This window comes from Onychomys torridus, unplaced genomic scaffold (assembly GCF_903995425.1).
Source record: "Onychomys torridus unplaced genomic scaffold, mOncTor1.1, whole genome shotgun sequence".
Lineage (NCBI taxonomy): Eukaryota > Metazoa > Chordata > Mammalia > Rodentia > Cricetidae > Onychomys > Onychomys torridus.
The window spans coordinates 28,958-54,120 of record NW_023413222.1 but is presented as its reverse complement, the minus strand read 5'-3'; the positions used below and the strand labels follow the sequence as shown (position 1 = coordinate 54,120).

Sequence of the window (25,163 nt, the reverse complement as noted above, 5' to 3'; positions counted from 1 at the left end):
AAATTAGTAACCCCATTTCACACTAAAAAATTCCTGATTTGATAAATAAATTCTGTGAACTCCATACTGTAAAGGCTCAGGATGGGTCCCCATAAATTATTTTCATTATTACTTCATAACATTAAATTTGTTACTGTAGTAAACCTCAATGTAAATACTTTTGGAAATAGAAATTTGCCAAAGTCACTATGACCCCCTAGGTTGAGGAACCCCTGTTCTACACTAACATGTTTTCTCTTTCATTCCAGTTTCCTCTGGCTTACATTGAGGTAAGAAAACTTAACTGTTTCATGTTCAGAGAGAAATCAATCCGCTGAAAGCAACTTGGATGTTGGAATGTTGTAGCAGGACTGTGGGTCAGCAGCCTTCACGCGCTGTGGATAGTTGCTTCATTATATCACATTCCCTACCCTAATGCTTCCATCATGAACACATGGTCTTAGATGTGTTGATGTAATTAAAACTCTATTTACTTACAAAATTTACAACCTGTCTCACAGGATCCAAAGACGAATCGAATTATGCAGTGGCGGGATATTAACACAGAGCATGGGCTAAAGCAGCTGTCCTTCAGCCTGTCATCAGAGCCTATTCAGGGCTCCTACAAGATAGTGATAGAGAAACAATCAGGACTGAAGAAAGAGCACTCCTTCACCGTGGAGGAATTCGGTATGGCTTGGGAAGATTTGAAAGGGGAAAGTAGATCTTGTAAGTTTCTGGTTATCATAGGATAATTTGATGAATATGTGTAAGGCTGGGATTCATCTGACTCTAGCTAAGGCTATCCACCTAGCAACCTGGTGCTTCCAGAAAGTTCTGGGATTTTCAGAAGTAAATTACTTGGCTTTTCTTATTTAAGTAGATACATCTGAGATTTTCATATCCTGATACAATCTATCACCATTCTGCATTCTAACTTTACTGGGAGTGGGGAGGTAACCATGATAATGTGAAGTCACCATTTTTTGGCAGAGGCTGATCGTTTAGGAAACTAGGAAAGTTATTTCCCACCTGAATTTCTCTTCTCTCTCCCAATAGTGCTTCCTAAGTTTGAAGTTCAAGTAAAGGTTCCAAAGGTCATCTCTGTGCAAGATGAAAAAGTAAACGTGACTGTGTGTGGAGTGTGAGTTACCTGTGTTTAATCTTCTATCCTTCAGAATGTACTTGGACACAAACGCTACCTGGGATAACGTGTCATTGTAGAATATATAATGCTAAGGTTGTCCTTCTTCCTAGAATGTTCCCCTATGGTGTTCACTTCTTCCTCACATCCTCACTGCTCTGCATCCATTACTGATTGATTATTCATTGCCTGTGTTGATGATGTTAATCCTGATGACACCAGTGATAAATCAGTTGTATGAGGCAGTAGAGAGTTCCTGCCTTTGGAAAGAGGAAGGCTCCTACAAAGATCCCCTGACCCATGTGAAGAAAACACAGGCACTAAACAGCATTCTGCTGACCTGTTATGGGTTGACAGAAAGAACAGAGAAACAAGGGCTCCCAATCCGACTGTTGTTCCAGCCACTGCTTCCCAAGTTTAACTTTTAAACATCTCACTTTTGTGTTTGCAATTCTATACTGGATAAATGTGGATCCTGTGTCACAGCAACTGAAATTGCTATTAATGTCTTAAACCATGCTAGGAGGAATTTGCAAATGTGCCTGAATCAAACTGAAGAGACACACCTTAGCTCACATTTGCTTATCATTAAAATAAACATGCTCAAAAGAAAATTGATAGGAAGAAGGCAAAAGACTGAGGAGTTCTGTTAGAATAGTCCTGAGTCATTTCGCCATGGTCTCCATTCATCACAGCCCCATCATTTACTAACTGAGGATCCTTAATCTTTTCAGAATAATAAAAGGGAGAAAATCTTGTCTCCCAGTGGTTCTTAACAGGGCTAAATTGTTAATATATCTAGTTAGAATGTGCCAAGCAGTATAATGTGCCCTATTTTCTGTCATTGTGAAAATACACAGAGCTAATCTACTGTTACAGATTGACAGTGTGGACTATGGGTGGGAAGACTGTAGGTCTCTGCTTTAGGATGACCCGTGGTTTCTGAATCTGTTTAATAACAGATATACCTATGGAAAGCCTGTACCAGGACAGGTAAAGATGCACATATGCTGTGAATATCAGGATTCTAGCAGGAAGGGACAGGAAATATGCATGCCTGTCAGTTACCAGGTGAGTAAAATCTGCTCAAAATCCCATTTTTAAGATTGACGGTTAACTATCACGGAAATAGAGATAGCAAAGCTGAGAGGAAATGCACACCGAGGTACTGAAAAGAGGATGTTGTGGGACCTTGGGACCTCAGGTTTAGCTCTGTGGTGGAACACTAGGCAGGCACGTGTGCAATCCCCTGCATGACCACCCCTCTCACTCACAAATGTTAGTCCTGGGACCCACTATTATTAAAGGCAAATTTCAGCAATTTTACAGCTAAACTTGGCCACCAAATATATTTTAGTATATATTCATTGTACAAAGTAGTAGGTTTATGACATTTTCATACATGAGTATCATGTATTTTAACCATATTCCCTAGTCCCATTGCCACCTCAGCTCTCTTGAGTCCTCACTCTTGTGTCCTTTTCTTCCTGTATATCCCTCACTATTTTCGTGCATTATAGACTATTCTTTGAAATTTAATTGGCACATAGAGAATGTGAGTAAATTGGACAAGACAACGGGCGTCTTTACAGTGTACTCACACACACGTATCATGTCTTGATTGTCTCCTCCACTACCTGCCCTATTCTCTCCATCTGTTCTCCTGCCAGGCCCTTCCTCTTCCCAAATGGAACAACATCTACTTGGCAGTGTTTCTGTTTTACCCTTACACATGACAGAAACCGTGCCCTGCTGTGTGCCTGAGTCTGGTATTCTTGTGAAAGGTGAGATCTTCATGACCATAACATTCTCTGACTCAATTTTGATTATTCATTCATCAGCTGATGGACTCATTAGATTGTGAGTCACATAAATGACCAGCATGCCTGTGAACACATGTCTTGGTGTACTGACACAGATTCCTTTTATGTATTCCTGACAGATGATCACATGGTATTTTGACCTTGTAATCTATGAGGAGCTTTTATACCGACATGGCAGTGGCTGTACTAGGTTGTAGGTTCACCCACAGTGTCTGAGGTGTAGAGAACACAAGGTCCTTGTGCTCATAGATAAGCATTAGGGAAACCAGGAATGTTAGAACATGCAGGGTTGTCTCCTCAGTGGAGGAGGTGTATACCAGTTTTCCACCCAGAAAGCTGGGAATGGATGTAGCTAACATTCTGGTATCTGTGTTATCTGTAGGGCCAGGACACACCTGAATCTGCCAGACTACTACATTCATCCCAGACTCTTCCTTTCTAGGTCTTTATCTTGAGCCTTATTTCTCAGTCTATAGAACCCTCCCTTATGGAAATGTCACAGTACTTTAGAACACCCAGGTGACCTCTGGGCTATCTGTAGGGCCAGGCCACTCCTGACTCCCACAGACTCTTACATTTATATCACTCATTTTCTACAGACCCTTAGCTGAGCAGTGTTTTTCAATAGAACCGGTCTTTATGGGAGATGTCACACATACTTAAGAAATGAGCAGAGCCTAGGTGACCTCTGTGCCACCTGTAAGACCAGGTCACACTTGTCTCCACAGACTTTTATGTTTACCTCCTTCACTCTCCCCAGACCCTTATCTTGAGCATTCTTTTTCAGTCGATAGAACCCATCTTTATGGAAGAGGTCCCATGTACTTTGTAAAGATTTACAAAGTAAACATGTTTGAAGCTTTGTTGTATGTACATGGGATTGAGTTAATTTCATCAGGAAACTTTTTTTTTCCCCAAAATTGTGCTGTGTTTAAATATGTCTAAAATAAAGTGTCCATTATCTGGCTCTAGCAGTTTGAGCCAACAGGGACCACTGAGTCATGTTAATCTGGATTTTCTTCTTGCCTCACACAGATTGTTACTGTGATAGTCCTGCTGTTTAGAGACTCCCACAATGAGGGTCTTCTCACAACCTCACCAGCACTGATTTTTGCTTTCTTTACAGTAGCCACTCTGTCTATGTTGAGAAAGAACTCTGTAGTTTCAGGGTTGCATTTTCCTGTGTCTAAGGATGTTAAATTTATTTTTTCATATATTTTGAGAGGTTTGTATTGCTTTTACAAACTGTTTCTTCAAATCACATCATTTGCCATGGAATGAATTCATTTTATTGGTTTTACATATTTTAAGCTTTTATATACATTTTTCTTAATTTTAGATATTTTTGAGCATTTCATGGTAAATGTGTTTATTGCATTTATGCCTCTCTTTCCTCCTCTCCAATGCCTCCCATGTCTCCTTCAACTCTCTCTGAAATTCATGATCTGACATTCTGGAACTATTATTGTTACACATATAAATAAATTGTGTGTGTTTGTGTGTGTGTGTGTGTACATGCATGCTTGCACATGCACGCACACATAATCAACCTGTTGAGTCCATTTAGTATTGCTGCTATGAACATGTACATAATGATGACCATGCAGGATTAAATAAGCTCCCCACAGACTCCTTGGAGAAGAATGGTTTTCTCTCTCAGCAGTCATTGATCACCTGTTGCTCTTGATCTTGGTGTGGGGCTTTATGAAATTACCTTTACCTCCACATGGTGTGTTAACTGGTGTTACCATTATATAAGCCTTGTTTAGGCAGTCACATTGTTGAGATTTTTATGCATGTGTTTTCCCTGTTGTGTCTGGATGACACTATTTTGCAAGAGGCATTCTGGTCCTTTACAATCTTTCTGATCCTTGTTCCATGATTTTTCCTGGTCCTTTGATGCAGAGGTAATTTTGGAGATATGTCAGGTGGGGTTGAGCATAGCAGGCATTTATTCTCTGCAAGTGGGTAAGTTGTGAATCTCTATAATGTGCACTATATATTGAAAAATATGATTATTTGATGAGAGGTAATATCAACGCTTATGTGTAAGGATAAGTCTTTGGATTAAAATAAGGAACTATATAGGTTTAGGAAAATGGTGGTGGTGACTTTGCCCCCACAGTCTATGTGACTGTTGAGGTTGTCCATTTCTTATTGGTTTAACATTTGTGTTTGGATGAATGTAGAAATTTGTCCATATGTTTTATGTTTCTAAATAAATAATGCAGTACAAGTTTTTAAAGTATTTCTTTATACTATCACAAATTACTCTAATGTCTGTATAATGTATCCCTGTAAATATCTGGTTCACTCAATTTGGGTGATTTCTTTCTTTCTTTGGTAAATTGTGCTAAAGATCTGTTGATCTTATCTTCTTAAATAACCATCTCTTAGACTCATTGATTCTTTGTATTCTTTATTTCTGTTCTTCTCATTTCTGTTCCAGTCTTTATTATTTCTTCCCATTACTAATATTGAGTTTGGCTTGATTTTTCTTTTTCCAAATCCTTGATTTGTATCATTGAGTCATTAATTTGTGTTATTTCTTTTCTTTCTTATATCAATACTCAGGCTTGTAAATGTCCCTCTTGGGACTGCTCTGTATGGATTCCAGAGATTTGTTGTGGTGTGTTTTCATTTTCACTTAATTTCAGGATTTAAATTTTTCCTTTCTTGATTTGTTCTTTGATTAATTAATTATTCATTATTGGGCTGTATAATTTCCATGACTTTGTGTAATTTCTAGAAATTCTTTTTTGTTGATTCTAAGTTTTATTGCATTGTGGTCAGATAGGACACACTAGGTTATTTCAATTTTCAACAACTATATTTGTTCACATTTGTTTTGTGTCCCTGTATTTTGTCTATTTTAGAGTACTTTCCATTTGTTACTTCAAAGAATAAATATTCTTTGGTGTTTAGGTGGAGTATTCTAAAGATACACATGTTAGCTTCATTTAATGTATAATGTTATTTAATTCTGATGATTCTGTCCAGATACACTATTGGAGAATTTAGGGTTCAGAAACCAACTATAATTCTATAATTACTGAATTGGTTTCATCTGTGTCTTGAAGAGCAGTAGTATAGTTTTTGTGAAGGTGTGTGTGCTGGAGTTTGGTTCATATATGTTTAGAATTGTAGTGTCCCCTTGATAAGAATAAAGAGTTCCTCTTTATCTCTTCTGATTAATTTTGTTTTTAAATCAATTGTGTCAGATATCAGAATATCAATGCCTGCTTGCTTTCTGGTCATTTGCTTCAAATACTTTTTTCCATCCTTTCACTGTAAGGTTGTGCCTATCCTTGAAAATAAAATGAGTTTCTTCTAGACAGCAAAAGGACTGGTTTTATAACCCCATTCTACTATGCTGTGTCTTTTGATTAGAGAGTTGTGACCAAGTATTTAAAGTTACCTCTGAAAGATGTGTGTTGGTTACTGCCACTTTATTATTTTGTTGCTATTTCTATTTAATCCTATCTCATGTTTCTATAATTATAGATTTATTTTTTTCATTTTGTAACCTCTTCTCCTCCTCAGTCCAAAGTATTGTTTCTAGTATTCCCTGTATGGCTAGTTTGGTGGACATGAATTCTTTTAGCCTATTTGTCACCTTATAATCTTACCAGTATTAGGAACTTCCTGAGCCTTGTAAGCCTTGTATATGTCCTGAGTATTAGTGAGCCTCCTTACAGATGAAAGGTTTAAATTCTGATGAAATTCTTACATAATACTCTGCAAATCATTATTTTTTGTCCAGATGGTCAATTAATCAATGTGTACTACTAGAGTCATCCATTATTTTTGCATCTGAACCTATGTATCCTTTATTATTATTATTTCTTTCATGAAATTGGATGCACTGACATGTTTATTCAGTATTCTTTTGTGGTTTATTCACTTCACCAATAGGTAGTGATGTTTTATTTCCTGTAACTACCTTGGACTGAAGTCTATTTTATCAAATATAAGTATTGATACTTCTGCTTCTTATCAGCTTTGGATTTTCTTAATCTATCCTTTCCTATTTACATTAGTTAGGGTTTTTATTGCTGTGAAGAGACACCATGACCACGACAACTCCTATAAAGAAAAACATTTAATTGGGTGGCTTACAGTTCAGAGGTTCAGCCCATTATCTTCATGGTGGGGCCTGGCATCATGCAGGCAGACATGGTGCTGGAGAGATAGCTGAGATTTCTACATCTAGTGCAGGCAACAGGAAGTGGTCAACAATAGTGGGTGTGGCTTGATCATATAAAGATTCAAGTCTGCCTCCACAGTGACACTCTTCCTCCAATAAGGCTGCTCTGAAGCCAACAAAGCCATACCTCCCAATAGTGCCACTCTGCATAGAGCTTATGGGGACCAAGTGCATTCAAACTACCACACTATCCTTTCATTTTTGAGGTCTAATTAGTTGCCCATGTCTCTTTTTAAGAGAGTTAAAATCATTTATATTTAAGTCTATTTGTTGATATTTATTTATTTATTTCCTATGATTTTTTTGGATATTCTAGTTAATTCACATGCTATTTATCTTTTATTAACCATGTCATCTGTTAGTGACTTTCTCATTTTTGTCCTGAATTGATAACATTAATATCATCATCTGCTTGTCTGAATCCTCTTTGAGGTCACCAGCCATTTCCAAAATCAGACAATTAGATTTATTTGTCCAGCATCATCACAGTTTCAGATTTCTGGGATTTATAGTGAGAAGTTGTACCCTATGTAGTTCTCACACTGCCTTGTGTCATGTTTCCTATATTTCTACATTGTGATCTACAGATCTCTTACAATAGATCTCTCCTCTGGTTTATTTGGGGGTCTTCTTAGGAAGCTGTTTTAACTTAACAGCTCATTCCTCATTACCATTCTGAGACAAAAACACAAACTCCAAAACAGCAGAAAACCAAAGACGACAGTTAAAACTGAAATAAAAACAAAGTAATGTGATTCTGGTGACTCTTCTCCTTAATATTTAAAAATAATGTCATTTCTTTCTTATGAAGACTTTTCTCATCCAAAGAACCACACAGAGGTAGCTCCTAAGTCCACATTACACTCTGGAAATAGATTTCACTTTATCCATTTACTGATACTCGGTATCAAGCTGACAGTTTCATGTCTACTAGTGAAATGTACCATTGGGCTACATCCAAGCCTGTGGTCAATATTTTAAATATTGAAAAGTGATTATAAGTCTGAGTGGCATGACAAGTAAGTATTCTGATTACATTATAGTTGTGAATTTACTTAATACTCTATGTGTCTTTAAAGATAATCATTATCTTTATAGATGACTAAGCCAAGGCAACTTTGTGAATTGTTAATGATCATGGTACACAGAAGTCAGTATGTGAGTTGAGTCCCATGTTTATGACCAGAATTTCATGCTGTGCTACACTAAGCACATATTTTTCTCAAAGAAGTCCTCATGTATGGGTTTGAATTGACCATCCATCTGAACAATGTGTCATTTACCTTATTTTATCCTGCATGACAGCTAGACAACAATGGCTGCACCACACAAGAAGAAAACATCCCTGTGTTTCCTTTACTGAAAAAACATGAAGCCCATCGTTTCTATGTGATTGCAAGGGTTATAGAAGAAGGGACAGGTATGTGAGTAACCTGAGAATATAGAAAAAGAAGCTGTGAAAATTCACACCTGTTCATGCCAATGTTGGTTTGAACAGTACAGAAAAAAAGATGTAGAAAACAAGCGATTCTTCACTGTCTTGAACGTTCAATGTTATTGTTAATTTCTTTTCCAGGAATTGAGTTCTTGGATCTGGGACATCTAAAATTGAAAGAAGCACAACCAAACTCATATTTGTGAAAGCTGATTCACACTTTAAATGTGGAATTCCATTCACAGTGAAAGTAAAGTATTTTTTGATTCATAAGTGGTTGGGCTGTATTGTGATACCTCAACCTAGGCCATTCTGCTCATTGTTAAACTTGTCTGATATCAGTGGTTACAGTATAAGAATTTAGCACAGTAGCATACTATGTTATCAAGTTATAATGTTATAAGTTGTCAAGAAGGCCCAAACCTAAAGCATATGGAGCAAAATTTTATTTATAGCTATTGTTCTTGAACTACTATCTTAAACCCCAAAGTGTCACTGTGTTTCCTAAATGAAACAAGATATGCCACATGTTCGTAACCAGCCGCCACTCTCCGTTAGCCTCAGGTACCTAACTAGGTTTTATTTTGACTGTGTCAGTGATTCTACCTCCCTTAGTTCACACCAGGAATTCTTTGATGGTTTCCTGTGAATAGCAGCTAAGTATCAAACATGTTTCATGGAGTCATATTACGAACATGACACCTCAGCCTCTGGCTTTCACAGCACAGCCAGTCCTACTGATGTAGAGCTTAAAGTGTTAGGTGTTTGTAAAATACTTTTTTGCATACTGAATTAGTTGGTGCATCTTTTCAGATCTTTATATAACATTGAAACAGGTTTTCTCTTCTATTCTGTATGGTATCATTATACCTGCACTATGCTTTTCTTCCTTGTTCAATTTAGGTCCGCCTAGTGGATATCAAAGGAGCTCCCATGCCAAATGAGCAAGTCTTTATGAAAGCACGTGAACTTGACTACACCGATGTTACTACCACTGATCAGCATGGCCTGGCGGAGTTCTCCATCAACACCACCAACATCGAGGGGTCTTCCCTCACTATCAAAGTAAGTCAGAAATGAGGGCATAAGACACGGGGTGAAGCTTTCTAGCAGCTTGAACTCAACAATGTGTACCTTCATGAAAAAATATTCCCATGCCAAATTTTCTTATTTTAGGGAAAAACACTTAAGGTTTTTGATCAGTGATAAAGGTATGAGCAAAGGGCTAGAGAAATAAGTGTACACATTATGAATACATTCTTTTAAATACAATATTTTCATAGTCTGTCTTATTTTGTTTGTCTTCTATATATTTTAAGTCAGGACCTTCAAGGAAAAATGATTAAATGTATATTTTTATCTTCAGTCAAGAAGAGGTGCTGTGTATTCTCAAATTCATTATCCAAATATGTTCTGCCTATTTTCTAAAACAAGACACAGTTAATGTGTAACTGAATATGATTGATGCTATACTAGTTCCTGCTTTGGAAGGCACACACACACACACACACACACACACACACACACACACACACACTAATTAGTTCCTCTAATGTAAAGAGAAACTCAGCTAGTCAGAAGATAGGTTTAGCTGGTGAGATCACACATAGCTCACACTGGATTCAGTAACCTGAATTCAGCTCTACAGTGCTTCTGAAATTGTCTTAGCTCAGCTGGTGGTTCAGGCTGGGACTCACTCTTCTGATGGCCATCTACCTTGCTTCTCTGATACTCAATCTACCTTGCTCTTCTTATGGCCCATCTAACTTGCTCTTCTGTTCCCCATCTACTTTGCTCTTCTGATGGCCTGTCTACCTTGGTATGCTGGCCTGTCTACCTTGATATAATGGCCGTCAACCTTGATCTGATGATCTGTCTACCTTGCTCTTCTGATGGATGTCTACCTTGATCTGCTTGACTGGGTCTCAGAAGGAACAAGTCACATCACTGTACTTTCTTCTCCTCCAATTCCTGGTGGATCCTAGAAATAAGGCCTTAGGAAAGATTCATCTCTTTCTAAGTCATGAGAATTAGATTTCATTTATTCTTTCATAATTTTTTGTAGTTAGTGTTTTCCTTCCTGGCCCACTGTCAGGACAAATCTCTCTTACCTGTCAGTCCCATAGTTACTCAGACCCAACCAAGTAAGCACACAGAAACTTATATTGCTTACAAACTGTATGGCCATTGCAGGCTTCTTGTTTTCCACTTTTTCTATCTTAAATTAACCCATTTCTGTTAGTCTATATTTTGCCACACGGCTTGTGGCTTACAGGTGTCTTTACATGTTGCTTCTCTTTGCAGTGGCTGGCAGTGTCTCCTCCCTGCCTTCCTGTTCCCAGCCTTGTTCTCTTCTTTTCCGACCTACCCTATCCTTCCTGCCTGGCTACTGGCCAATCAGCACTTTATTTGTTTTAACCAATCAGAGAAACACATTTGACATATACAACATCCCACAGCAGTTTTTATTCAGACTTTCCTTCCTTCTCACTCTGCTTCCTACCCCACTTCTTTCTCCCTCTTCCTTCTCTGAGTTTGTTGTTTTGTTGTTTTTAATTAGCATACAAAGTAACAGGTTTCACTATGTCATTTTTATACATTTTTGCTTGACCCTCCTCCCCAATTATCTCTCCATCTCCCTGAACTTCCCCTACTCTTACACTTCTGCCCCCAATAATCTCCTTTCCATTCACACCACGCACTTCAGATTTCTAGTCTGTTGTTCCCTGACTTTCTTTCTCAGACTTGGGCCTCCCTTCCTGTCTCTCAGATCTTGCTTCAGTTTTCTTTTCCCCAGACCCCCTTTTTGCTGCTTTAGTAATGAAATTTAACTCTATTTCTTTTTGCACTAAAATAAAAACCTTTTTATAGATTCTTAGTGGATTTCACATCATGTATCCCAATCCCGCTCATCTCCTCATCCCCTCACTTCTGCCCTCTGACCTTGCAATACCCACCCCTGAACATACCCTCAATATTTAAAAGTAAAACAAAAATCAAAAGAGAAAAAAACCCACCCAAAACCAAAATCATATCAATGTAGAAGTTGTTGTCCTGCCCAGTGAGTCACACAATGCAGCCTTTACATCTTTACTTGTAAGTGTTCACTGCATCTGGTGGGTCAACCTGTTGAATATGACTTTTTACCTGCTGTATACACCCATAGCCTCAGGTAAAGCTATTGCTACCAGCAGCTCTCAGCAGGAAGGGGCAGGGGTAGGTCACTTGCTCTCACATCCACAGACCTGCGTCACCTCTGCAAACCTGCCAACAGGGTCAGCTTTAGTGTGCTCTCCTGGCAAGGTGAAAGACCTGCTCTCTTGTGTGCTCCAGCTGGTGAATGGCAGGCCCGGGTCTCACCTGCCTGAGGAGGCAAGGGGCAAGAGGGGAGGGCACTTTTCTGACACAGGCATATGGGAGAGGGTCACTGCTCTTGCTCCTATGCCCTCCAGAGAAGCTCAACTTCACCCACCAACAAGTTCATCTCTCTTGTGCTGCCAGGCTAGGTACATTTACCCAAATGCTGTCTCTGATGAGGGACAGGATCAGCTCTCCCACTCTCTTGACCCCAGGACCACATTCATTCTCTTGAGTGCTGCAGTCAGTGAGGGCCAGGGCTACTTCTCCCTAGTGCTGTAGCCGAGGAGGGGCTGGGCCGATTGTGTGCAAGCCTATCCCACTGCTATCAGTGATAACAGGAGCCATGGACATCAACTCAGACTGTGGCTACAGCAGGGCCACAGGTCCAGACATGACTCTTAGCAGCAGCCCAGGTCCAGACAACAGCATGGCCCAGGGTGGCAGCAAGGGTTTCTCAGATCTGTATGGCGCCAGCAGAGGCTCAATCCTTGGACACTAAAATGGCCTTAGGTGGTGGCTCAGACTTCTGATGTCTGTGTGGCCCTTGGTGGCAATACAGGCCACATAAATCAATACAAATCCATCTGTGGTTTCACCACTGACCCAGACATGGTCCTTGACAGCATCCTTGGCCCAGATGTCACCATAGCCCTAGTTGACATTGCAGATCACTCAGATCAGCATGTCCCCAGTGGCAGTGTGGCCCTCAAACACCAACATGTCCCTGGGTGGCAGGCAATCCCTCTGGCATCTAGACAGGCTTCGACGATAACAGGAGCCATGGACATCAACCCAGACTCAGGCTCTGGTAGGGTCATAGACCTAGACATGCTCCATACCCACAGTTTGGGTACTTATGATACCATGGCCTTGGATGGCAGCACAGGCCACCCAAGTCTTAGGACCCCAGCAACAGCTTGACCTTCAAAGATTAACATGGCCTCAGGAGTTGACCCAGACTGTAGGGCTCTGCATAGCCATCCTGGACAATGGGAACCACAGTCATCAACTCAGATTCAGGCCACAGCAGGGTTACAAACCCAGACATGGGCCTTAGCAGCAGTCTGGCTCAATACTCCATTGTGGTAGCATAGGCCTCTTTGATTGGCATGACTCCTACAGGGGGCACATCCCTTGGTTGTGAACATGGTCACAGGTGGTGGCTTGGCCCATCCTCAGGACCCTCAATGGTAATAGAAGCAAATGACTTCAATACAGACCCACAAGGCTGCATCAGGACCATGGACCAAGTTCATCACCCTTGGCAGCAGCCCAGGCAGGAACAACACCAAGACCCTGTGTGGCAAGCAGGCCATCTACATCAGCCTGTTCCTCACTGACCTCTTCAGATCTGCCTCTCTCCCTAGCACACGATTGATTCTGCCTCTCTCTCTCTCTTTCTCTCTCTCTCTCTCCCATTTTCCCACCTTGTATTCACTCACTATAATGGTTGGTGCCCAGCAGGCTCATGGTTGATTTCTAGAGGCCTGGGGTGGACCTGTGGCTGTCCTCGGTGAGACCACCAGGCCTAGAAGTGCCAAGAGGCCCCTCTCTCTATGTTTTAACCTAAATATTTAACTTCAGTATGTTTTCCTTCTGTTCATTGGAATTAGGTATAGTGGATATTTATAGACAAATTTCTAAGTGGTCTTATTAAATAAAAAACAAAAATGGAGCCAAATATGGGATAAAAGCCTTAGACATCAGGGAAACAATAATAGCCAACATCTAACCTTATCTCACCACACTGCAGCTACTAAACTGCTACTTCCTGTCTACCCACACTTTTATTACCTTGCTGTTCTTCCCATTAATTGGCTCCTAGCCCAGCTACCTCATTACTGCCTGTCTGTACAGACATCTATGGTTGGCACTAGGATTAAAGGCATGTGTCACCACACTTGGCTCTCTTCCCTAATGTGGCCTTGAACACACAGAGGCTGTGCCTGCTAAGTGATGGGATTAAAGGCATGCACTACCATTGCCTGACTTTTGTGTTTACTTAAAATGGCTTGCTATTTCTTCTGATCTCCAGGCAAACTTTATTTATTAAAGTACAAATAAAATATCACGACATTTAAGCACAGATAAAATATCACCACAGGAATTTTTAATTGTTTTGTTTTATATTCATACATCTGCTTTGCTTTGGTGTTGATGACTAATGACAAAATCTGTGTTTCTCCAGGTCTACCACAAGGAGGAAAATTCATGTATCCATCACCCTTGCACAGGAGAAGAACATGCAGAGAAACATCATGTGGCTTACAGTATGTACTCCTTCAGCAGGAGCTTTGTCCACCTGGAGACAGAGGCCGGGGTCTTGCGCTGCAGTCAGAATCACACGGTTCAGGCACATTTCATTCTGAAGGGTCCGATCTTGAGAGTGATGGGAGAGCTTATCTTTTATTACCTGGTGAGTTCTACCTCCACGTTGACAACGACAAAGAGTCATTCATCTCCTGACCATGTCTCTCCTTCTGACATGTTGGGTTCTAGGCTGGGTATTTCTGTCTGGGTCTCAAACAATAAATTTGTCAATTACAAGAAAGCTTTGTAAAATATAGATGTAAGCTTGGAAAACACTTTCTATTTTAGGTCATGGCCAAGGGCAGAATTATCCAGACTGGAAGCCACACTCACCACATGGAGCCAGGAGAATGTGAGTGTTTTCTACCCACACAGTAGCACATCTCCAACTGAGTTCCCCACATACTCACCAATGAGATCTCACCACTGAGCAACTAAGGATGGCATGGTGCTTGTGTGTCACCATAAACACTCTCCACAGCAGGAAGTCAAGGTTCTGCCATCTAATGTAGGTTATCACTCATACCATGACCTTCAGGATGAAAAAGTCTCAGACTTCCAAACTGGGTGTCATTCAACATGGTGAATTTTCTATTCAGAAGATGTAACACCTGAAAATACAAAGTACTCCAAGGTACAACCTAAGTGAGGAATCTATGCATTCACACAGAGATTATCACCAAAAGGCAAAATGTGTTATCTTAGTGTCCATCCAAAAAAAATATGAAGGTTCCAACCTAGGTCTTTAAATCATTCTAGGTACTTCATTTTTATTCATTTAATTTATTTTTATTTTTTAATATTGTGTGTGTGTGTGTGTGTGTGTGTGTGTGTGTGTGTGTGTGTGTGTGTTTATAAGTATGTGCATTTCAATGCTGGTGCCCTCAAAATCATGGCATCCAATCCCCTGAAGCTGGAGTTACAGAGTTCTGAGAAGCCTTATGTGGGTGCTGTAAATCAAACTTGGTCCTCTACAAGAGCATCAAGTGATCTTATCTTCTGAGCTATCAATCCAGTCCTTTGTTTTTTTATTTTATTTTGTTTTATAATTAATTTAATTTTACATATCACCCACAGATTCCCCTGTCCTCCCTCCTCCCACTCCCCAGCCTTTCCCCCCAATCTACCCCCATTCCCACCTCCTCCAAGGCAAGGTCTCCAGAGGAGATCTACATGAGCAAACTGGATGTGAGGCGGGGGTAATGGAGGGCTAGGGTCAGGGGAAAGAGAGCTTAGGTGATCGGGAAATCCCAGCTGGATCAGCAACAGGGTAGGAGAACAAGGAAAGAGATACCATGATAAATATTTTTATTTTTAAAGACATTTATTTATTCTTTAAAAGTTGCATATATTCATACATTTTATATATGTATTTTTAATTAATATGTTTTACATCCTGACTGCTGTTTCTCCTCCCTCTTCTCCTGCCACTCTCTCAACACATTCCCCAATACACTCCTCCTCTGTCTGTTAAACAGGCCTCACATGACTATTAAAAAAGCATGTACATCAAATTGCGCTAAGACTAAGTTCCTCCCCTTATGTTAAGCCTGGGCAGGGCAATTCAATATGAGGCATAGGTTCCCAAGAGCCAGCCAAAGCATTAGGGACAGTCAATGCTACTTTTGTTAGGAGTTTTACAACTAAACTAAACTATACAACTTTCACATATGTGTAGAGGGACTAGGTTTGGCTCCCTAGTTATTGATCTAGACTCTGTGAGTTCCTATGAATCAGGTTAGTTGGTTCTGTGGTTTGTGGTCTTGTGATTTCCTTAAGCCCTCTGGCTCCTACCATCCTTCCTCCCTCTCTTCAGTGGGATTCCCCGAGTTCATCCTAATGTTTGCTTGTGGATCTCTTCATCTGTTTACATCACTTACCGGATGAAGATTCTCTGATGACCATTGGGATAGTCACCAAATTGATTACAAGAGAAAGCCAGTGCAGACTATATATCCACTATTGCCAGAAGTCTTACCTACCATCATCCTTGTAGATTCCTGGGAATTTCCTTTGCATCAGGTTTCTACCTGACTCTAAAATATGCCCCCTTTCCAGTCATCTCTTACAGTAATCTCCCCCTCAATCCACCTCCCAACAAAATTCCTCAGGTTCCCATCCCACCTGCCCCAGGCCACCTGAATGATCTTTTCTATTTCGTCTTCCCAGGGAAATCCACGTATTCCTTCTTCCTTTGGGCCCTCCTTACCTAGCCTCTCTACGTCTGTGCATTATAGCATGGTTATCCTATGCTTTATAGTCAATATCCACTTATGAGTGAATACATACCATATTTGTGATTCTGGGCCTGGGTTACCTCACTCAGGATGATTTTTTTCTAGTTCCATCCATTTACTTTTAAATTTCTTGATTTCATTGTTTTTAACAGCTGAGTAAATACTCCATTGTGTAAATGTACAACCTTTTCTATATCTATTCTTCAGTTAAAGGGCATCTAGGTTGTTTCCAAGATCTAGTTATTATGGATAAAGGTGTTAAGAACATAGTTGAGCATGTGTCCTTGAAGTATAGTTGAACATCCTTTGGGTATATGCCCAAGAGTGATATAACTGGGTCCTAGGTAGATCAATTCCCAGTTTTCTGAGAAAAAAAACAAACAAAACCATATTGATTTCCAAAGTGGCTTTACAAGTTTGCATTCCCACTAGCAATGGAGGAGTGCTCCTCTTGCTCCATATCCTCTCCAGCATAAGATGTCATTTGTGTTTTTGATCTTAGCCATTCTGACAGTTATAAGATGGATTCTCAAAGTCGTTTTGATTTGCCTTTCCCTGATGAGTAAGGATGTTGAAAAATTGTTTAAGTGTTTCTCAGCCATTTGAGATTCTTCTGTTGAGAATTCTCTGTTTAGATTTGTACCCATTTTTTGAATTAAATTATTTTTTGATGTCTAGTTTCTGGAGTTCTTTATATATTGCATTGGAGATGTATTTGTTGGAGGTGGTTTGTTGAAGATCTTTTTCCATTCCATAGGTAGCTGTTTTATCCTACTGATCATGTCCTTTGTCTTACAGAAGCTTTTAGTTTCATAATGTCTAGTTTATTAATTATTAATCTTAGTGTCTATTCTACTGGTGTTCTATTCAGGAAGTTGTCTTTTTATATCCTTATACAAATTTAATAATTATGAAAATGAAAGTGGTTTTATACTAAGAAATTAAACACTACAAAGTTTTAATAAAAATGTTAATAATCAAGTCTTCTCTAACAATCCATTTCTCTTAGACGTGAAGTTTTCTCTTTTTTGCTTTTAGTTTTTTTCCTTGATTATTTTTTGATGTATACTTATTTATTTTTTCATTGAGAAATTTTCTACTCACTCCACATACCACCCACAGATGTTCCCCTCCTCCCTCCTCCCACCCAGCAGCCCTCTCTGCCAAGCCACCCCACATCCCCACATCCACCAAATCAAGGTCTCCAATGGGGAGTCAGCAGAGCCAGGCACACTGTGCCTAGGCAGGTCCAAGCCCCTTCCCACTGCACCAAGGCTGTGTAAGGTATCACACTACAGGCACTGGATTCCCAGAAGCCTGCCTATGCACCAGGGACAGATCCCGATCCCCCTGCCTAGGTGCCACCCAAACATTTCAAGCCAAACAACCATCTTCATTATCCAGAGGGCCTAGTCTAGTCCCATGAGGGCTCCACAGCCACCAGTCCACAGTTATTGGATTCCATTAGTGTGGCTGGTCATCTCTGCACCTCTTCCCATTATGATCTCCACATCCCTTGCCTGCAGAATCCCTCTTCTCTCTCATCAATTGGATTTCCAGAGCTCAGCCTGGTACCTGGCCATGGATCTCTGCATCTGTCTCCATCAGTCACTGGACAAAGGCACTATGATGACAGCTAGGTTATTAGCTTGAACAGTCCCCAAAATAGAGCAGTCTAGGCACCCTCTAGGCCACTGACAGCAGACCAAGGTGGGGTCATCCTTATGGATTTCAGGAAGTTGTCTTAATGCAATTAAATCACTACTAATCCACAAAAATAGCGTAATGATTATAGGAATTTATTGGGGTGTTAACTCATGATACAGGAAACTCACAATATAGGAAATAGGGATTGTAGCAGGCTCCTGGAAAGGTAAGGAATGGTTCATTTCTGTTCTTTGGAGAGCTCTGCCCTGATCCACACCAGCATCCAAGACCATGAGATAGCAAAGGGAAGAGAGTGCACATATGTATGTGCATCCCAGGTTTTAAGGGTACCTGTCCAGGCTACCTAGAAGCTACCAACTGCTTCAGTAAAGTCTCTGCTTCAGGCATGGCACAAACAAACACCCACTACATTTTCCTCTGTGCCAATGTGTTCAAGGCTACTTCCCACTTTCTCTTTTATCAGGATCAATGTAACTGCATTTATGTTGAGGTCTTTAATTCACTTGAACTTGAGTTTTGTGCAGGATGATTGATATGGGTCTATTTGTCTTCTACATGCCAACATCCAGTTGTGCCAGCACCATTGGTTGAAGATTAATTCTTTTTTTCATTTACAAAGTATTTCAATTATACCTACTCATTCAATTCCTCCAACTCCTCCCCAACTACCTCCACCAGGCCTCTTCCCTACTTCCCATCCATTTTTTAAACTAATTAAGTTCAGTTAGTTTTAACCATATGTCTATGTAATATGGGGCCATCCACTGAAGCATGGGAAGTCTACCAGGGCCTGCATCCCTGAAGAAATCTGACTCATCTTCTCCTCAGCAGCCATCAACTGTCAACAGCTCCTCAGCTAAGACTGGGTCTCCATGAAACCCTCCCCATCCATGCTGGAATTTTGACAGGCTTGATGTTGCAAAGGTCTTGGGCAGGAATCAATAGCTGCTGTGACTTAAGGAATGGAATCACTCTGTCCTATCCTGATGACAATGCTCCATTCTACTTGGCTCAACTGTCACTCTCTTAATGGGGCCTCTTCCACCTGCTCCTATTAAAACCCCAAGTGACCACTGGATCCTGGTGTTCTCAGTATTCAACTTCTTGCCAACTTTTCCTTTTCAAAGAACATGTACCACATGCAAATATATTTTCTATAATTTACCTATTTATTGTTCATTTCTCTTTATTGCAATATCAACTGCATGAAACACATAAATTTACATAGTTTCACCAAAATCTTCCAAGTGATTTCTGGAAATGGTAGGTACTTGTTAGATGCTCAGCAAACTTACTAAAGAAGGACTGCCTTGTCAGTTATAAAAACTATTTAGCTATTTAATAAAATATGCAGTTAGTTCTTCTATAAAAATTAAATGGGCCAGGCAGTGGTGGTGCACGCCTTTAATCTCAGCACTCGGGAGCCAGAGCCAGGTGGATCTCTGTGAGTTCAAGGCCAGCTTGGGATACCAAGTGAGTTCCAGGAATGGCGCAAAGCTACACAGAGAAACCCTGTCTCGAAAAAACAAAAACAAACAAACAAACAAAAATTAAATGTGAATCTTATGACTCATCTTGTGAAGGTTTATTAATCAACTCAGGTTCACCAGAAACAATACAAGAGACTTCTAAAATAGCATATTTTTCTCTTGAGAAAAGTAAATACTATGAACATTTTATTGACTACAAAGATTTGCTTATTGTTTTCAAATATAGCTTACTCCTCTGGGATAACCATTAAATATCAGCTTCCTGAGTACCAGATTGTCATCTACATTTTTCTTCCTCCTATCTAAATAATAAATGAAACATTAGTCAAGGTTGTTTCACCCACTTTTATAACAGGAGTATCTAACAGATGCTGTTTGGGATGTTAAGGTGTTATAGAGATAAGAGGTTAGTATGTGATTAGCCATAAATCACCAATATAAATTTCCATGGTGAACATTTTGGTTGGAAGTACCTTGCTGAGAGTGTCCCATACTCTACTGTGACCATTAGCATGCAAACAGTTAACCACGCAACAGCCCAGATGTAAGAAGGACTTCCATATACAGTCCACCTGCCCCCTGTGTTTAGTTATTTGGGTTTTCCTGTCAGTATTCTGGCCCATAACTGTCTCTTCCCATTCCCTCCAGTTCCAGTGCAAGGTAGCTTTGTCATGGAGACCCCTGTGGACTTAAGCATGGCTCCTGAAGCTAAAATACTTATCTACACCATCTTGCCTGATGGAGACATGCTTGCAGATTCTGCAAAATTTGAAGTTGAAAAGTGTCTTCTCAACAAAGTGAGTGATTTATTTCTTAAAATTTCTATTCGAAAAGAGAAAAAAAATGGCTGAAGGTTACAGATTTCAGATAAACTAACCCCAGTAATTGGTGTGTGCCTCAGTGGTAATGATACAAACAGCACCAGAGTGCCAGATTTCTGTTCATAAACCCCCAAAATGTCTAGAGGTTGACAAGAAAGAAACCAAGAAAGTGGAGGGAGAGAGGGGACCTGAATGCTTAATAACTGGCTAGCAAGTTCCAAGTCCTGTAACTTAAATATTAATATATTTATGCCAGGTGCATGTGCACATGAATGCACACATGTGGGGGAAAGAGAACACTGTACATATGGCTGTCTCCTCCAACATGAGTCCAGGAGACCAAGCTCAGGTCATGAGGTCAACAGCAAGTGCCTTTACCCACTGAGCCATCTCATAGACCCTCATGTCACATCATTTCATTCAAGACCAGTAATAGAATCCAGGCCTATCAATGGTTAGGGTATTTAGTTTCCTTCTTATTTTTCATTATGTTTCTCTATGTGTGTGGCAAGGACACATAGATAAGAGAGCCTTGCTGTTATTAAAGGTTATGATACAACACTGTTAAATGTATGCTGTATAATAGATCCCAGCTCTCACGTAAAAAGCCAGACATGACTGGCAGCTTTTGCAACCCCACTGCTGTGAAGGCCAGAGGCAGGAGAATTGCTGGAACTTCGCACCTGCCAGTTTAGCTCCAGGTTCAGGAGAGACAGTCTCAAGTCTATAAGATTCACAGTGACAGCAGAGCACACACACCCTCCTCTGGCCTCTGCTGGGTGCATGAATACATGTACCTGCACACATGTGTGTACTACACCACACTCACATACCAAAAATGAGCCATTTGTAAGACTTTCAGGGAGCCGGGATAGTTGTTTGAGGCTTCAGAGTTGGACTGACACATCTCCTGTCTTCCTAACTCAATCCCAGTGGTGAAAAGGAAGCAAAGAGGCCTCGGCTGAGTTCTCACGGTCATAATCTGGTAAACAGATGTGCATGCAGAGTTACAGGGTGAGTCGCGTGGTAGGCTTCTTGGCTGCAAGAGCAGGAAGCCGGCTAAGCTTGATTTCCCTTCCTGCAGGTGGACCTGACCTTCACCCCAGCCCAAAGTCTTCCCGCCTCACAGGCCCATCTGCATGTCACAGCTTCTCCTCAGTCCCTCTGTGGTCTAAGAGCTGTGGACAAAAGCATGCTGCTCCTGAGGCCTGAAGCTGAGCTTTCCCCTTCCTGGGTGAGTTCCCATCATCCTCTTTCCAAGCTTGTGTGTGACCCAGGCCCTCTGTGTCCTTACTGTGCTTCTCCTACCCCAGGAGTGGCTTGTCCCCTAACACGCTCAGGATGGAGCTTTTCAGAGAGCTAAATGAAATGGTTTATATGAATGGAATCTTGTACATCTCAAGAGTTCCCCAAATAAGAAAAAGACAGAATGCTTTAAAATTTAAAAGCATGTTTGTCTTTCTGAGTCTGGGTTACCTCACTCAGGATGATTTTTTTCTAGATCCATCCATTTGCCTACAAACCTCATGATGTCATTGTTTTTCCCTGCTGAGTAGTACTCCATTGTGTATATGTACCATATTTTCTTTATCCATTCTTTAGTTGAAGGGCATGTGGGTTGTTTCCAGGTTCTGGCTATTATAAACAATGCTGATATGAACATAGCTGAGCAAATGCCCTTGTGGTATGAGTGAGCATTCCTTGGGTATATGCCCAAGAGTGCTACAGCTGGGTCTTGGGGGAGATGGATTCCCAATTTTCTAAGGAAGCGCTATGTACTCACTCATAGTAGGATACTAGATGTAAAACAAAGATGACTAGATTGCTACACAACTCCAGGGAGGCTACCTAGAAAACGGGACCCTAGGAAAGACATGGGGATCGCCCAATGACAGTGAAATGGATGAGATCTACATGAACAACCTGGACGACAGACAGTGGGAGTAATGAAGGGTAAGGTTCCAGGGAAAGAGAGCTTAGGGGAGCAGGAGATCCCAGCTGGATCAAGAACAGAAAGGGAGAACAAGGAATAACAGACCATGATAAATGAAGACCACATGAGAACAGGAATAGGCAGAATGCTGGAGAGGTCCCCAGAAATCCAAAATGACACATCCACTGTAGACTACTGGCAATGGTTGAGAGAAAGCCTGATCTGACCTAGTCTGGTGATCAGATGGCCAAACACCCTAACTGAAACTGTCATCCAATCACTGATGGAAGTGGATGCAGAGATCCTCAGCCAGGCCCCAGGTGGGGCTCCAGGAGTCCAATTGTCAAGACGGAGGAGGGAATGTAAGAGTGTGAATTGTTGGGACCAAGATTGCAAAAGCACGGGGACAAATAGCCAAACTAATGGAAACACAGGAATTATGAACCAAAAGCTGTGGAGCCCCCAATTGGATCAGGCCCTCTGGATAAGTGAGACAATTGAATAGCTTGAACTGTTTGGTAGCACCCAGGCAGTGGGACCTGGACCTATCCTTAGTGCATGAGCTGGCTGTTTGGAACCTTGGGCTTACACAGGGACACATGATCAGCCTGGAAGGAGGGGATAGGACCTGCCTGTACTGAATCCACCAGGTTGAATTGAATCCCCAGGGGAGTCTTGGCCCAGGAGGAGATGGGAATGTAGAGGAGGGCCTGGGGGGAAGGTGGGAGTGGGGATGGGAGTGGGGAGGACAGGGGAACCCATGGCTGATGTGTAAAATTAAAACACAAATATAGTAAGTAACAAAAGGAAAAAAATTAAAAGCACAGTACAAGGAGGTTCTCAACTTGTTTTGAAAATTCTCAGTAGCGTAACTCCAACCATAAACTATTTACTCCAGTCTCAGCCACATTAACGAGAGCAAAGCTCATCTTCCTATCATGTTCAGAATGAAAAATTACATGATCACTGTTATACATTTTAAAAATTATTATTGCCTCTGGTTAATAGCATATTTTAAAATGGATGTAAGGTGCCTCTGCAATTTAAAATCAGTAAATTTTAGTACAGATAATGCTAGGAACTAGCCAGTTTTCAACTAATGTGTAAGTTAAAACTGTATTTAATTTAGTTTTAATGATGAATGTTTTGATGCACATGCAGAAAATGCTTAGGAAAGTTTATGATCAATATGTTTTCCTTTTAGATTTTGACTTTTTCCAAATGAACTAAATAAGAGATTTCTTGAGCAATTGTTTTAGCCGACAAATACAGGCAATTAGTTAACAAACAAACTCATATACTGCCCAAAGAGTTATAAGAAAAATCATGAACAGAGTTTCCTTCCTCCCACCACCCTGCCCTAGCCATGCTTTGGCTGCTTGAACTTTCAATGATTACAGCTACTTGTTTACTATTTCATTCCACATTCTCTATTACTCTTTGAAAGTATTGGCCTTTCTTCATTATTGGCATCATCTGTTCATTCTTCTTATTACACAGCAGCATATTAAAGCTGATTGTGCAGACCCTTCCGGTCTTCACCTTGCCTACAAATCTATATGATTACTGTGTGAAATCCTTAGACAGTTTTCATTTCCATAACCAACACATGCGGTTCATTTTTAAGTCGGATAGTGATCTGTGGTCATATTTCCTCTCATTTGTTTTCCTGTGTCCTGACATTTAATTGTTCCTTCTTATATTTACTTCAAGGCCATCGTCCTCCTCACTAGACTTCAGTTCTCTAGCATCTGTGGCAGTGCTCAGTTCTGCTGCTGTCCCCACAGAGCCCCCTGTCACCCTGCCCTCTGTCACCCTGCTCTCACCTGGCTGACTTCTGAAACACAGGGGTTCACTCCAGTTTGGGGAGTCCCTTCAAAATTCCCCACGTTTGGTTCACTGTTTGCTGACTTCTGGACTTCTGTTCAGGTTGCTGCTCCCTTGGGGCACTCAGCATGTGCTAGTGCTGTCCTGAGAAAGAGGGGGTCAGTGACAAACTTCTTTTGCAGCTATCAGTGTCTGTAATTACATCGATAATTAATACTTTGAAATGGGGCAAATCGTCAGCTGAGAAATCATGTTCCCTCAGAAGTCTGGAGACATTGGGTGTGTGGATTCATATCTTCCTGAGTTAGTGCTAAGATGCTCAATGTCACTAATTCTGCATCATTCTATTTGTTCCATGTTTTCTCTCTGGAATTTTTAAGATCTTTTATTTATATCTGATATCTAGAATATTCACAAGCAGGTGAGGCCGTGGGCTCTTGCTGTGTCCTGGGGAGCCTGTGTATCATTTCTGACATACTGTTTTTAAATGCATGAGATAAAATATGTAAGAATACCAGAAAGAAATGGAAAAACCTATGCCCTGTATGAAATAACAGTCTAAATAAGCTGCAATAACAATACAAATCATCATCAAGCAAGTTAAAACCAGAAAGGGCTGAAGCAGAGATCGCATAAACACTGCTATGTTTACTATGATCCATCTTAACTCACATCTTTCCACACATTGGTTGTCAACCAAGTATGGAAGGGAACAGTGGAGCCCACCTTCAGGTGCAGCCTCTGCACTGAGAAAATAGGAGTTCCCCCTTCAGAAGCTGAAGGTTCCCGAGTACCCATTTGCAAAGGTTGCCCTGTTCAGCCATGTGGGTCAAGCTGGCCATTTTTAAAATATCCACTCAAGTCCTGACGAATAATGTTGCAGATAGAATATCAGGCTACCTGAATAATCCAAACGTAATGTGAAAACA

General features: G+C 40.7%; 1 protein-coding gene across 1 annotated transcript in view; it reads left to right on the top strand.

Moving 5' to 3' along the window:
* Positions 1–248: 248 nt before the first annotated feature.
* The window catches only part of LOC118576189 (murinoglobulin-1-like), a gene marked incomplete at both ends in the record, with an annotated part of 45,279 nt that continues 20,364 nt past the window's right edge, over positions 249–25,163 (top strand). Inside the window, 11 exon segments of the mRNA XM_036176534.1 lie at positions 249–269; positions 501–669; positions 1,039–1,123; positions 2,086–2,194; positions 8,459–8,577; positions 8,730–8,838; positions 9,492–9,653; positions 14,137–14,364; positions 14,547–14,610; positions 20,302–20,450; positions 21,559–21,708. Of these exon segments, the coding sequence (XP_036032427.1) occupies positions 249–269; positions 501–669; positions 1,039–1,123; positions 2,086–2,194; positions 8,459–8,577; positions 8,730–8,838; positions 9,492–9,653; positions 14,137–14,364; positions 14,547–14,610; positions 20,302–20,450; positions 21,559–21,708 (1,365 nt within the window).